This window comes from Notolepis coatsorum (assembly GCF_963971535.1).
Source record: "Notolepis coatsorum genome assembly, chromosome: 10".
In the NCBI taxonomy this organism is placed as follows: Eukaryota; Metazoa; Chordata; class Actinopteri; order Aulopiformes; family Paralepididae; genus Notolepis; species Notolepis coatsorum.
In genome coordinates, this window is record NC_140174.1 from 101858361 (window position 1) to 101876033 (window position 17673).

The 17673-nt window shown below is 40.6% G+C and overlaps 1 protein-coding gene across 1 annotated transcript in view; it reads right to left on the reverse strand.

Annotated features, from left to right (window-relative positions):
• msh3 (mutS homolog 3 (E. coli)) overlaps nucleotides 1–17673 on the reverse strand; it is a 202776-nt gene that overhangs the window by 45815 nt on the left and 139288 nt on the right. Inside the window, exon 21 of the mRNA XM_084323124.1 lies at nucleotides 17261–17447. Coding sequence (XP_084179250.1) covers nucleotides 17261–17447 — 187 coding nt within the window. The remainder of the gene's footprint in view (nucleotides 1–17260; nucleotides 17448–17673) is intronic.

The following is a 17673-nucleotide window of genomic DNA, read 5'->3' on the forward strand; positions in this document are numbered from 1 at the left end:
CGTTGCTATGACGAAGATCCTATAAAGGTTCCGGGTAAGGGCAGACTACAATCTGACTGAGACTAAGAACGAACAAAAGAAACGAATCCCACAGGAGGGAAGAAACCATCAGAAACTCCCATGACACATCATCATTAGCTTCGGCTAACACGAGGAGGGTTTTGGCTAACGACAGGCCTGAGCCACTATTGGACTGATAGCAATGACAATACAACATGATAATATCTGAGATGAGGTTTCTGTTTATATCAATAAACAACGCTCTTTCAAGAAAGGTATGCTGTCTGAGGGTCGAATTCTTATGGAGGGGGAGAATTATTATGGTTGCGGATCGCACTAATGGGGAATGATAAGGGTTTTATCAGCCAGTATGAGGAGACGTCGGGGGAATCAAATACACAACGTAGAGTCAGTGGACGTAGATGAGAACACAAACCAAACAGACGAGGACGTGATACTGGCCGATTGATCAGAATCTAAACACAACCAACTATGTTGTTCCTTTAATAACATCCAGCAGTTGAATTGGTTGTAAAAGTGTTCCAGCAGGAGAAACAGTATACTCCTATACAAGACTCATCAGTATTCATGTCAATGAAACACTAGACTCCTATACAAGACTAATCTGTATTCATGTCAATGAAACACTAAAGACTCCTATACAAGACTCATCTGTATTCATGTCAATGAAACACTAATGACTCCTATACGAGACTCATCAGTATTCATGTCAATGAAACACTAAAGACTCCTATACGAGACTCAAGTCAAGTCAAGTCAAGTCAAGAGTTTTAATTGTCACGGCATACAAGTATACAATGAAATGCGGGTGGTCTTGCCCGCGACGATGTGCAATACAGTGGTACAACATATAATAGAATCCAATAAAAATACAGTGGTACAACATATAATAGAATCCAATAAAAAAACAACAGTGCAATAAACAGGTAACATGGTGTGATCTCGGTATCTGTACATAGTATTTACAGAGCATATAGGACATGCTAGGTAGCTTTAGTAGTGCAATACACTGTTCCTGTTGTTATACTAATTTAAAGTGGCCTTTCCTCTTGGCCATAAGTGTGCGTGTGTGCGGCATGAGTGTTAAAGTGGCTGCTAGTGTGTGAGCGTGCTCAGCGTGCGTGTCGTGTGTGTGCTTGTGTGTGCTTGTGTGTGGATAGTTCAGTTTCTGTGGCTCTCAATGTTCATTGTTCAAGGCTCTGATGGCCTGGGGGAAGAAGCTGAGCCTAAGCCTCTCCGTCCTAGTAGCTGGGGTTCGCAGGCGTCTGCCTGACCTCAGCAGCTGGTCTGTATTCTGTATTCTGTATTCATGTCAATGAAACACTTAAGACTCCTATACAAGACTCATCAGTATTCATGTCAATTAAACACTAAAGACTCCTATACGAGAGTGAGACTCATCTGTATTCATGTCAATGAAACACTAAAGACTCCTATACAAGACTCATCAGTATTTATGTCAATGAAACACTAAAGACTCCTATACGAGACTAATCAGTATTCATGTCAATGAAACACTAAAGACTCCTATACGAGACTCATCAGTATTCATGTCAATGAAACACTAAAGACTCCTATACAAGACTCATCTGTATTTATGTCACTGTAATTACTATGCTGTCTTCTTAAGACTCATTTGTATTTATGTAAATTGTGCATGGAGTCATTATTATACTCAAATGCAGCACAGAAAATAGTCTGTCTGTGTGTGTGTGTGTGTGTGTGTGTGTGTGTGTGTGTGTGTGTGTGTGTGTGTGTGTGTGTGTGTGTGTGTGTGTGTAGGTGTAGGTGTGTAGGTGTGTAGGTGTGTGTAGGTGTGTGTAGGTGTGTGTGTGTGTGTGTGTGTGTGTGTGTGTGTGTGTGTGTGTGTGTGTGTGTGTGTGTGTGTGTGTGTGTGTGTGTGTGTGTGAGAGAGATTCTGATCTCTCTCCGTCTCTCTGAGTCACAGCTGTCTGTTCAGCGAGTGGACAAGGACAAGCTGTTTCCTTGGCTTTCTCTCAGGTGAGCGCTAGTGACATGGAAAAGGTCCATCTGCTACTATAACAACCAAGTTAAGTCAAAGGTGGCATTTCCTTGTTAAAATAAGTGTTAAGTAGCTCTACATTCTGAAAGCCGTCACTGATATAGAGGGCTTGGTCAGTAACATGGGTCTCCCAGTCCCTCCGCTCTACAGTAAACAGAAAATACATTTTCTGGTATCCCTTCCCACTTTATGGAGAGAGAAACCTAGATACTTTACTTATTTCAAGAAGTCTTGCCAAGCCACATGTGCTTACTGCACTGGCAGATTATTGTACTTGTTTCAAGGACACATTTGCTTAAAGTTCTCTCTCCTGACTGGATGCAGTGGGAATGGGATACCCGATGTTTTCCCTTTCTGCTTACTGCAGAGCGGAGGGACTGGGAGACCAATGTTACTGACCAGACACTCTACATCAGTGATGGCTGTCAGAGTGTAGAGCCATAATTTTAACATGTAGACCACCTATTTTAATAAACACAAAAATACCACTTACAGCACCTTCAAAATGAGAAATAGTTGAACATCTGCATTGAACAGTCAGGTCTGACAGTGGTGGGGGTGAGGAGGAGAGGATGAGGAGGATGTGATGGAGGTGGAAAAGGTGGGAAAGAAGGTGGGGGCGGACCTCTGCAGGGAGGCTCTTTGTTTCCTTTAATAGCAGGGTGTTTCAAGTTGCTCTAACAAATCAATGTTGTTATACAACAGGTGCTTCGCCAGCACTCTCCTCCTGCCAACAACAGCTCCCGGCAGTATTAGCCACTACTTAAACATTTACATTTTCCCACAGAAATTACATAACTCCAGGACTCGGTCCAACGATTAAATGTGGAACTGGCAAACAAAACATGAAAACGGGGAAAGATTTCCCAAAAGCAAATGCTTATCCTTCTAGGTAATCAAGGGTGATTAAAGTCATTTTGACTATAATTATTAAGACTTAGAAAATGTCAAATGAGCAAATACAAAAATGGCAGCTTTTGTAGATTAGAAAAAACATCAACGTTAATCAAGCAGAGGTTCAGTATGGCAGTGGGCCTCACAGTACAGTAATAGGTACAATTCTGAAAGTCCACCCAGTAACTACCACAATGACTACCACAGTAACTATCACAGTAACTACCACAGTAACTATCACAGTAACTATCACAGTGACTACCACAGTAACTATCACAGTAACTATCACAGTAACTACCACAGTAACTATCACAGTAACTATCACAGTAACTACCACAGTAACTACCACAGTGACTACCACAATAACTACCACAGTAACTATCACAGTAACTACCACAGTAACTATCACAGTAACTATCACAGTAACTACCACAGTAACTATCATAGTAACTACCACAGTAACTACCACAGTGACTACCACAGTAACTACCACAGTAACTATCACAGTAACTACCACAGTAACTATCAGTAACTACCACAGTAACTATCACAGTAACTACCACAGTAACTATCACAGTAACTATCACAGTAACTACCACAGTAACTACCACAGTGACTACCACAGTAACTACCACAGTAACTATCACAGTAACTACCACAGTAACTACCACAGTGACTACCACAGTAACAATCACAGTAACTACCACAGTAACTACCAGTAACTACCACAGTAACTATCACAGTAACTACCACAGTAACAATCACAGTAACTACCACAGTAACTATCAGTAACTACCACAGTAACTACCACAGTAACTACCACAGTAACTATCACAGTAACATCACAGTGACTATCAGTAACTACCACAGTGACTACCACAGTAACGATCACAGTAACTATCACAGTAACTATCAGTAACTATCAGTAACTATCACAGTAACTACCACAGTAACTATCACAGTAACTATCACGTAACTACCACAGTAACCATCAGTAACTACCACAGTAACTATCACAGTAACTACCACAGTAACTATCACAGTAACTATCACAGTGACTATCACAGTAACTATCACAGTAACTATCAGTAACTACCACAGTAACTATCACAGTAACTATCAGTAACTATCACAGTAACTATCAGTAACTATCACAGTAACTAACTATCAGTAACTATCACAGTAACTATCACAGTAACTACCACAGTAACTATCACAGTAACTATCACAGTGACTACCACAGTAACTACCACAGTAACTATCAGTAACTACCACAGTAACTATCACAGTAACTACCAGTGACTATCACAGTAACTATCACAGTGACTATCACAGTAACTATCACAGTAACTATCACAGTAACTATCACAGTAACTATCACAGTGACTATCACAGTAACTACCACAGTAACTATCAGTAACTATCACAGTAACTATCACAGTGACTATCACAGTAACTATCAGTAACTACCACAGTAACTATCACAGTAACTATCAGTAACTACCACAGTAACTATCACAGTAACTATCACAGTAACTATCAGTAACTACCACAGTAACTATCACAGTAACTATCACAGTGACTATCAGTAACTATCACAGTAACTATCACAGTAACTACCACAGTAACTATCACAGTAACTATCACAGTGACTATCAGTAACTACCACAGTAACTGTCACAGTAACTATCAGTAACTACCACAGTGACTACCACAGTGACTATCACAGTGACTATCACAGTAACTACCACAGTAACGATCACAGTAACTATCACAGTAACTATCAGTAACTACCACAGTAACTATCACAGTAACTATCAGTAACTACCACAGTAACTACCACAGTAACTATCACAGTAACTAGCAGTGACTACCACAGTAACTACCACAGTGACTACCACAGTAACTATCACAGTAACTATCAGTGACTACCACAGTAACTACCACAGTGACTACCAGTAACTATCACAGTAACTATCACAGTAACTATCACAGTAACTACCACAGTAACTATCACAGTAACTATCAGTAACTACCACAGTAACTATCACAGTAACTATCAGTAACTACCACAGTGACTATCACAGTAACTATCAGTAACTACCACAGTGACTATCAGTAACTACCACAGTAACTACCACAGTAACTATCACAGTGACTACCACAGTAACTACCACAGTAAAGTCTACCACAGTAAATATCACAGTAGCTATCAGTAACTACCACAGTAACTACCACAGTAACTATCACAGTAACTATCAGTAACTACCACAGTAACTATCAGTAACTACCACAGTAACTATCACAGTAACTATCACAGTGACTATCAGTAACTACCACAGTAACTATCACAGTAACTATCACAGTAACTACCACAGTGACTACCACAGTGACTATCACAGTAACTATAAGTAACTACCACAGTAACTATCACAGTAACTACCACAGTAACTATCACAGTAACTATCAGTAACTACCACAGTAACTACCACAGTAACTATCACAGTAACTATCACAGTAACTACCACAGTAACTATCAGTAACTACCACAGTAACTACCACACCACAGTGACTACCAGTAACTACCACAGTAACTATCACAGTAACTATCAGTAACTACCACAGTAACTACCACAGTAACTATCACAGTAACTATCATAGTAACTATCAGTAACTACCACAGTGATTACCACAGTAACTATCAGTAACTACCACAGTAACTATCACAGTGACTACCACAGTAACTATCACAGTGACTACCACAGTAACTATCACAGTAACTATCACAGTGATTACCACAGTAACTATCACAGTAACTACCACAGTGACTATCAGTAACTACCACAGTAACTACCACAGTAACTATCAGTAACTACCACAGTAACTACCACAGTAACGATCACAGTAACTATCACAGTAAATACCACAGTGACTATCAGTAACTACCACAGTAACTACCACAGTAACTATCACAGTGACTACCACAGTAACTATCACAGTAACTATCAGTAACTACCACAGTAACTATCAGTAACTACCACAGTAACGATCACAGTAACTATCACAGTAACTATCAGTAACTACCACAGTAACTACCACAGTATCTACCACAGTAACTATCACAGTGACTATCAGTAACTACCACAGTAACTACCACAGTAACTATCACAGTGACTATCAGTAACTACCACAGTAACTACCACAGTGACTATCACAGTAACTATCAGTAACTACCACAGTAACTACCACAGTAACTACCACAGTGACTACCACAGTAACTACCACAGTAACTACCACAGTGACTACCACAGTAACTACCACAGTGACTATCAGTAACTACCACAGTAACTACCACAGTGACTATCAGTAACTACCACAGTAACTACCACAGTGACTATCAGTAACTACCACAGTGACTACCACAGTGACTATCACAATAACTATCAGTAACTACCACAGTAACTACCACAGTAACTATCACAGTGACTACCACACCACAGTGACTATCACAGTAACTATCACAGTAACTATCAGTAACTACCACAGTGACTATCACAGTAACTATCATTAACTACCACAGTAACTATCACAGTAACTACCACAGTGACTATCAGTAACTACCACAGTAACTACCACAGTAACTATCACAATGACTACCACACCACAGTGACTATCACAGTAACTATCAGTGACTACCACAGTAACTATCACAGCGACTATCAGTAACTACCACAGTGACTATCAGTAACTACCACAGTAACTACCACACCACAGTAACTACCACAGTGACTATCAGTGACTACCACAGTAACTACCACAGTAACTACCACAGTAACTACCACAGTAACTACCACAGTAACTATCACAGTAACTATCACAGTAACTACCACAGTGACTATCACAGTAACTATCAATAACTACCACAGTAACTACCACAGTAACTACCACAGTAACTATCACAGTAACTAGCACAGTAACTACCACAGTAACTATCACAGTAACTACCACAGTGATTACCACAGTAACTATCACAGTAACCATCAGTAACTACCACAGTGACTATCACAGTAACTATCACAGTAACTATCAGTAACTACCACAGTAACTACCACAGTAACTATCACAGTGACTATCAGTAACTACCACAGTAACTACCACAGTAACTATTAGTAACTACCACAGTAACTATCACAGTAACTACCACAGTAACTATCACAGTAACTATCACAGTAACTATCAGTAACTACCACAGTAACTACCACAGTAACTATCACAGTGACTATCAGTAACTACCACAGTAACTATCAGTAACTACCACAGTAACTATCACAGTAACTATCACAGTAACTACCACAGTGATTACCACAGTAACTATCACAGTAACTACCACAGTAACTATCAGTAACTACCACAGTGACTACCACAGTAACTATCAGTAACTACCACAGTAACTACCACAGTAACTATCACAGTAACTACCACAGTAACTATCACAGTAACTATCATTAACTACCACAGTAACTATCACAGTAACTACCACAGTGACTATCAGTAACTACCACAGTAACTACCACAGTAACTATCACAATGACTACCACACCACAGTGACTACCACAGTAACTATCACAGTGACTATCAGTAACTACCACAGTGACTATCAGTAACTACCACAGTAACTACCACACCACAGTAACTACCACAGTGACTATCAGTGACTACCACAGTAACTACCACAGTAACTACCACAGTAACTATCAGTAACTACCACAGTAACTACCACAGTAACTATCACAGTAACTATCACAGTAACTATCACAGTAACTACCACAGTGACTATCACAGTAACTATCAATAACTACCACAGTAACTACCACAGTAACTACCACAGTAACTATCACAGTAACTACCACAGTAACTACCACAGTAACTAGCACAGTAACTACCACAGTGATTACCACAGTAACTATCACAGTAACCATCAGTAACTACCACAGTGACTATCACAGTAACTATCACAGTAACTATCAGTAACTACCACAGTAACTACCACAGTAACTATCACAGTGACTATCAGTAACTACCACAGTAACTACCACAGTAACTATTAGTAACTACCACAGTAACTATCACAGTAACTACCACAGTAACTATCACAGTAACTATCACAGTAACTATCAGTAACTACCACAGTAACTACCACAGTAACTATCACAGTGACTATCAGTAACTACCACAGTAACTATCAGTAACTACCACAGTAACTATCACAGTAACTACCACAGTAACTATCACAGTAACTATCACAGTAACTACCACAGTGATTACCACAGTAACTATCACAGTAACTATCACAGTAACTACCACAGTGACTACCACAGTAACTATCAGTAACTACCACAGTGACTACCACAGTAACTATCAGTAACTACCACAGTAACTACCACAGTAACTATCACAGTAACTACCACAGTAACTATCACAGTAACTATCAGTAACTACCACAGTGATCACCACAGTAACTATCACAGTAACTACCACAGTGACTACCACAGTAACTACCACAGTAACTATCACAGTAACTACCACAGTGACTACCACAGTAACTATCAGTAACTACCACAGTAATTACCACAGTAACTATCAGTAACTACCACAGTAACTATCAGTAACTACGACAGTAACTACCAAAGTAACTATCACAGTAACTATCACAGTAACTACCACAGTAACTACCACAGTAACTATCACAGTAACTACCACAGTAACTATCAGTAACTACCACATTAACTACCACAGTAACTATCACAGTAACTACCACAGTAACTATCACAGTAACTATCACAGTAACTACCACAGTAACTACCACAGTAGTAACTATCACAGTAACTATCACAGTAACTATCAGTAACTAGCACAGTAACTACCACAGTAACTATCACAGTAACTATCAGTAACTACCACAGTAACTATCACAGTAACTATCACAGTAACTATCAATAACTACCACAGTAACTATCACAGTAACTACCACAGTAACTATCACAGTAACTATCACAGTAACTATCAGTAACTACCACAGTAACTATCACAGTAACTATCAGTAACTACCACAGTAACTACCACAGTAACTATCACAGTAACTATCAGTAACTACCACAGTAACTATCACAGTAACTATCACAGTAACTATCAGTAACTACCACAGTAACTACCACAGTAACTATCACAGTGACTACCACAGTGACTACTAGGGCTGCACGATTAATCGTTTTTTAATCGAAATCGCGATTTGGAATGATGCAATTATCAAATCGAAAAAAGAAAAAGAAATCGCAAATGGTTTTTTACTTTTTAATTTATTGAACCAGGAAGTCCCATTGAGATACAAGATCGGTTTTGGAGAGGGAGGTAAGAGGTTTTAGATTGTGTGTTGTGAAGTTTAGACTTCAGAGAGGGAGAGTAAAGTACAGAAAAAAAGGTACCGTTGGGTACCGGTATCAATTCCCAGGTAAAAAGAAAAAATGTTAGGCTCGGCGTCCTGAAAAGACCCACCGCGTAGGCCAGATGCAAGCTGCATTTTACAATAAACCTCTGTGGGGCTGCTTAAAAAAATAAGAATTATAATCGCAAATGTAATCGCAATCGCAATATCTGTCCGAAAAATCGCAATTAGATTATTTCCCAAAATCGTGCAGCCCAACTACCACAGTAACAATCAGTGACTACCAGTGACTACCACAGTGACTATCACAGTGACTACCACACCACAGTGACTACCACAGTAACAATCAGTGACTACCACACCACAGTGACTACCACAGTAACTATCAGTGACTACCAGTGACTATCAAAGTAACTACCACACCACAGTGACTACCACAGTAACTATCAGTGACTACCAGTGACTATCACAGTAACTACCACACCACAGTGACTACCACAGTAACTATCAGTGACTACCAGTGACTATCAAAGTAACTACCACACCACAGTGACTACCACAGTAACAATCACAGTAACTACCACAGTAACTATCACAGTGACTACTAGGGCTGTCTTAAATACTTCGAAGCTTCGTTCGATGGCACAAGCTTCGAACATAAAAAAAAAAATCGTAATTAAAAAGAAATCTATAAAAAATATATATAATAATTTGCCTCCAAAATCTTGCGCCTCCATTCCAATGAAACTAAAGTAAGCGGTGCCTTCCCGCCTCCATTCCAATGAAACGAAAGTAAGCGGCGCCTCGACTCCACCTCTCTACAACAAGCACATGGAGATTATCTGTGTTGAAAACAACAAGGACATGTGCAGCAAACATGTCGACGAAGAAGCAAAGCAATGCCGTTTGTTATTTAAGACTATGTCGGACAGATTTGTGTTCATTGTGCTGCTTTTTTAAAGTGTCCCGACCCATATAAAAATATGTCTTAATAAAACATGCTTAATTAAGTCGAATTCTGCCTTTGTCTCTATCAACTACATATAAATATTTATATAATTGTTTGCTTGATGGATGAAGGTTGCAACATAATTATGTAATGTCATGCCGTTGGCTGTGAGAGCAGCCCCACTGCACCCAGGCAGCGCAGCCGAGTGAAACCTTGTTGGATGCGTCACAGTCACGAAAGGGGCTACTTAACACTTTAATCGCCATGGGTTAAATTCATAATTTACCATCCCTCGCCAGCTCTATTTGTCTATGGAGAAGTTCCCCTTCTTTGCAGGGCTATAACTTTTTAAATTCTATTGCTAAATTGCCATTATTATGGCCCATTCAATGTCCTATATCAGTGGTCACCAACCTTTTTAAGCCCAAGATCACTTCTTTTTTTTTTGGTGAAGGCAAGATCTACCTATTGAAGCGTTGAGAGAAAAAGACAGCCAAGATTGTACTTTAAACTAAATGACTTTTATTTGCCTGTATTCTTTTACATGCAATGCTTTGGTCCAACATTAAAACGTCAAAGTAGAACTATTATGTACTTTCTCAGTCAGTGCTAAGTGCAGTCATCTTATGCAGCATTACTTTTCACATCAAAACAAAAGTAGAACTGTAATGTGGACTTTCTCATATTATTAACATTGACAAACATTTACAATTAGCATTTTATAAAGTAGAACTGTAATGTGTACTTTCTCAGTCAGTGCTAAGTGCAGTCAGTGCTAAGTGCAGCATCACTTTTCACATCAAAACAAAAGTAGAACTGTATTGTGGACTTTCTCATATTATTAACATTGACAAACATATTTACAGTTAGCATTTTATAAAGTAGAACTGTAATGTGTACTTTCTCAGTCAGTGCTAAGTGCAGCATCACTTTTCACATCAAAACAAAAGTAGAACTGTAATGTGGACTTTCTCAGTCAGTGCTAAGTGCAGTCAGTGCTAAGTGCAGTCAGTGCCAAGTGCAGCATCATTTTCACATCAAAACAAAAGTAGAACTGTATGTGTACTTTCTCAGTCAGTGCTAAGTGCAGCATCACTTTTCACATCAAAACAAAAGTAGAACTGTAATGTGGACTCTCAGGGTAAGATAAAAAAAGAAAATTATTTTCATGGAAAGATCTACAGGGACAGTCTCAAAGATCGACCAGTCGATCAAGATCGACGGGTTGGTGACCACTGTCCTATATGTATTGTTCAGGGTGTAGCAACGTTAAACTTTTTCATTCACATATTCATACTAAAATATGGTCTAAAGTATAAGTATGTTTTTATCGTTTTCTGCAGCTTTCTTCAGAACGTGATTTATAGCCCTAAATGCATTATATTGATGATCAAATACAGTTTGGTAGGAATCTGTGTGAGATAAAAAATTTCAACTGGACGTGGTTCTAGAAGTTTCTACACATCATCCGATGATGACCGGATGGGCGGGGGATCGTTTATAATTCCGTGGGCAGCGTTAGATGATTCATCTAGTGTGGGTCATATGTTCATCAGATCAGTTAGTATAGAAGACGTTAGAATATAACGCTGAATCTTACCGTGGCTTCCTCGCGCCGCTGGCAGATGAGCTTGGAACAGATTTTTTTCTATTATGGGATGGAGAAATGCCCGATCCATTTCCAGGTTGTATAATAGTATATACATCCAAATCATGTTGTTTTTTCGAGTTATTTGCACCGATCGATGTTCACTGTGTCAATACGGAGTCTCTCTAACGATAGCGAGTGCCCGGACCACATATGGATGAGCACTACCGGTTCAAAGGTTAATTTCCGGCTGGCGATCTGCCGATCGGCCACCAGATGGCGCTGTTGAACCGCTAGAGAGTTGAGTGGAGCTTTGCAGTGTGTCTCAGGGCTCCGGAAAGGAAATATGATTTAGATGACAGATTTTTTAAATATTGACATCAAAGACGAGTTACGGCGTCTTCGGCAGAATGAGCATGGCTAGGAATGACGTGTAAACTCGTCCACGGCGATCATAGTGTTAATTCATTAATCCAATCCACTTTATTTATAGAGCACATTTAAAAACAACAAAGTTTACCAAAGTGCTGTACAAGTCCCAAAACATAAAATAATAAAAAAAAAAAAATTATATATATATATTTTTTTAACCTTCGAATTGCCAAATTAAAAAAGCTTCGATTGCCAAAAAAAGCTTTGAAGGTCAGCCCTAGTGACTACCACAGTAATAACTACCAGTGACTACCACAGTAACTACCAGTGACTATCACTGTAACTACCACATCCGTTTCAAGGCCCTCGACCTGGCATACTGTGCGGCAAAGGGAACCGCTCCCGCCTACCTCCGGTCAATGGTCTCTAACTACACACCCTCAAGACCCCTACGCTCTGCATCTTCTGGCCACCTCAGACCTACTCCTATCCGAGCTCCGGGAGGGTCATCAAAGAGAAGTCGCCTATTCTCGGTCCTTGCCCCACAATGGTGGAATGAACTACCGATCCCAGTTAGGACAGCCGAACCACGTCCAATCTTTCGCCGTCGACTAAAGACGCACTTCTTCAACCATTATCTGAAATTTAAAAAAATTATTAAAAGAATATCTAACCCTAACTAACCTTACTGTCATGCACTTGTCCTAATAAACTAACCTACACTGTAGCACGCAACACTTTGATGAACATTGTTACTCAGCTGATAGAGTTGTGCCCCTGATGACTTGTCGTACAGAACTTGTAAGTCGCTTTGGATAAAAGCGTCACCTAAATGACTAAATGTAAATGTACCACATCACAAACAAACAAACAAACATACATGTACAGTATGGGCATAGTAATAGGAGAAGACATAAATATATATATATATCACAGTGACAATCACTGTAACTATCACTGTGGCTATCACAGTAACTATCACAGTAACTATCACAGTGACAATCATAGTGAATATCACAGTGGCTATCACAGTGGCTATCAGAGTAACCATCACAGTGACTAGTGGTCATTAATTATCCTACAATACCTCTTCCCAGACACCCGTATAGAGAATGAATGACTAACAGTGTCCAATCTGTCTGACAAACAAACAGTTGCTGGGTGATTATTCATCACAGCATTGCCAGGAAAACAAACTCCCCCAATAAATACACCCTCCAGGGGTCAACATGGACCATGTGTGCTGTTAAATCCTTTCCCCCCGGAATACCGGAGTCCATGTGGAACCGAATGTGAGACACACAAGCCACCTGATACACACATGCACACACACACATCTTCCAGTCATCTTCTGTCTCTATGGGGATACGCAACATTGTGCAACACACGTAGGACCCCTGACAGCTCACATAGTCCCAGAGGACCGTGCGCACACACACACACACACAACTAATGCCCAGAGACAAATCTCCCAATCTGTCTCCTCCTTTAAATCTCTGCTTCTGAACACCTGTCTCTCTCTGCACTCAAGCTTCCCTTGCCATAGTGGATGCCCCTGTTCCCACCATGTCAAACACAGCGGACAAGAACAGCAGGAAACATTTCACTGAGACATGAAGGCTAAATATAGACCCATAGTATCTCTCTCAGAGCCATCACCGATTACCATTAGTCTGAATATGGTCCTTTCGTGAGGTTTAAATGACACATGCTATAACACTGCACAACCAGACAATTTAACTTAGTTTGTCAGAGGGAAGGGACAGTTGTGATTGGAGGATAAAGAAAAGGGGGCGGGTTTGATATAAGTTCATTAAGGATCGGGGTCTATACCCAAAGCAGATTTGCCACCACAGAGCTTGAATGGCTAGAACAGGTCTTTCCTATAGTGTCACTGTGATCTGCTTTGGTACGTTATATACGACGGCTGCCGTAGAATAACGATAATGTTGTCCTGGAAATTGTTTCATGTGTGGACATGGACAGTGCATGAGACCTACAGTAGGATGGGTCACAGCCCCGTTCCCACAGGAGTCATTCCGCACTGGGAAGACGATGGTCCTTCTTTCAATGCACAGGGAAACCATTTTCTAATGTCTCTACGACGACACTGACCCATCCTCTTATTATTATCCTAGCATGAGACTCAAACAGGTGGAATGTTCAACACATCTGCCACTACATTGTTCAGTCAAATGACACCGGTAAGCTTTCCGAGGGGCGGGCGTGTTCGTAAATGGACCTATCTTAAACCCCGCCCTCTATTCTTGATCCTCCAATCACAGCTGTCGCTTTCACCGCAAAACAAAGTTCTTCTGAGGAAAGCAACGGTTGGTTGTGATTGGAGGATCAAGAAAGGAGAGCAGAGATAGGTCAAAGTGGCAGCATACTCTGGCACAAACTGGACAGTTCATAAGTTCAGAGCACCATCAGAATTGCTTTTGGTTTGTTCAGAGTATCACTCCAGCCAGTATCAAGCTAACTGGCTATACCTGCTAGCATGCTAGTTGATACTCGGTAACAGTGAAGATGAGTGTGTCAGATCACAGTGTGTCACACCTTTTTTTTTTGGAGGAGGGATTAGAAATGTAACCATGTAACTGACAAATGTAGTTATATTAAAAATGTGTCCTGCGTATTGACTGTTATCTGAATAATCCGTAAATCCCTCTCGTAAATTTTGCAATCTGTTCCAATGGAATCATAATGCTCTTTAATCAGATCATTGGATTGCACATAATTATGTTAGGAGTTGTTCCATACTGTACATACACGATAGCATAGATAGATTAACTTATTTTAACTTACTTTTATTCAAATTTGTATATTGTCCTATATATTATTACCTATATTTATTATCTTTCTATTACCCTGCCTATACCCGTATTTCCCCCCTCCCCCATGCTGCTATGACACCTGCATTTACCCAAGGGGATCAATACAGGAATATCTCATCTTATGTTATATTAACTTTGCTGTGTGGCAGTTAACCAGACCGCGAGTTACTTCTGCATTCTATATTCTGCCCTGGGGTCAGGGTCTATGTGGGGAAACTGTTCACCTCCGGATACAGAGACTAACCTTTCTTCACGAGTGTGTATGACGTGCCTCTTCTCTGTACTGAATGTACATCCCTGTGTGAACGTCAGAACAACCTGGTGACTCTGTGTCTCTCTGTCCTCCAGGCCGTCAGCTGCTTTAAAAACTCTTGAACTCTTCACTGCTGAAACAAAGCCACCGATCGATCGCTGATCAATACAAATCAAATCAGAAAAACAACTGGGAAACCGTACATGTTCCCAAACAGCAGGACCTGAAGGACATGTCGTTTGCATTTGCCATACTGACTGCCATACTGACTGCCATACTGACTGCCATACTGACTGGGCTGTGCTAAACTCAGTGGCTAGGATGGCTCCGACATCCGGTTCTTTGCCTCGGGAGTATTGAATTTATTCTGCATTGTAATTTAAGTTCCATTCTGCACGTGCACGGTTAAACTCTCATTCAACTCACTTCCTATTCGATAGTCACTGGGAACTATTCAACTAGTAATCACCCCCCCCCCCCCCCCCCCCCACAAAGTGTAACATCTCCGGTCTCTTTCTTCATCTTTCTTTTCTGTTCTTGAATGTACTGTAGCAACGGAGCCTCTCCCAGCTGTACCTGAGAGGTTTGCCCTGAGTGGGAGGTTCAAAGGGTCAAAGTGGGCATCAAAGACTGTCAAGTTTTAAACTGTGGATAACAAACAGAGAAGGTAAAGACGACTTTAAACTGTTAAACAGTAATCCAGAACTATTTTATTGCACTGTAAAAAAAATTGATTTTATGTCTTTATGTGCACTATTTTACTGTCTATTCTATCTTACTCATTTTATTATTGTCCATTTAAAACTGAATCAAACCATACACAAGGTGGCCTGTTGGGATGTTTGTGTGAAAAACTGTGATTTTATTTGTCTGCACTTTATGTGCTCATTTTGTCTTTTTTCTGCTGTGAAGCACTTTGAGCTGCAGTTTATGTATGAAAGGTGCTATACAAATAAAGTTTATTATTATTAGTATTAACAGTTCCCGCTCAATACACTACACAGTGTCGGTGGTGGCAAAAACAAGGGGAAATATATTTGAAGACAAAACAATAGTCATGTAACGTATTCGATTTTAAAAAAAATTATTTAATGACTATTCAAAGATTTTAAAATGTATGCCTAATCACAACACACCCAGTGTCATGCAACAACACAACAGTGATTTCCATGACAACATTTTAACAAATGTTCTTTGGTAGACATGTTATAGTGTACCAGCCAAGTTCTATGGTTGGCACTGTATCTCTTTCCCTCCCTCTTCTCTGCGGACCCTCGCCTTCTAATTGGCTGCATATTAACATTATAGATCAAGTCTCTTCCCAATCATACTCAAGTCTTCTACAGCCACTGCCAGGGTCTCTCCCTAGGCCGCAAAACCAACGATCCCCATAACGCATACAAAAACACCCACGCACATGCATACCTTCCACCAGTCTCCCACACATACTGTACACACGCATGCATGCACGCACACACACAGGCACGCACGCACACACAGAGGCACGCACGCACACACACAGGCACGCACGCACACACACACACAGGCACGCACGCACACACACAGGCACGCACGCACACACACAGGCACGCACGCACACACACAGGCACGCACGCACACACACAGGCACGCACGCACACACACAGGCACGCACGCACACACCGTGTGCTCAGGTGCAGTGGCCTTCGCTATTCCCTCCGATACATCATCCTATTGACCTATCTCAAACCCCGCCCACCTTTCTTGATCCTTCAATCACAACTGTTGCTTTCTGTCTGAGGGAAACAACGGTTGTGATTGGAGGATCAAGAAGAGAGGGCGGGGCTTGAGATAGGTCAATTTTGTTTCATCTCATGTCCTTTCATCTCTCCTGCCTCTCACCTCTCTGATGAAGTGGTCCAGGGTGGCGAAGGCGATGGCTATTCCGTCGTGAGTGCTGGTGCCCCGCCCCAGTTCATCCAGGATGACCAAGGAGCGCTCGGTTGCCCGGGCGATGATCTCCGAGGCTTCCGTCAGCTCCTCCATGAAGGTACTGTGCCCCTTGTAGATGTTGTCCGACGCGCCCATCCTGACACACATAGGAGAGGTCAGAGGGAGGTGAGTTACTGATAGTTATTTTTATATATTTTTTTATTATTAGTATGATTATTATTATTACTATTATCCTTATTTAGTAAATACAATTTTATAAAATGTTGTAGTCCAAATTTTTACAGCAATTGAAAGGTGGGCATATTTTACATGCCCACAAGGGAACATTGCACATTCTGATTCTGATGTCCCCGTCTCATCAT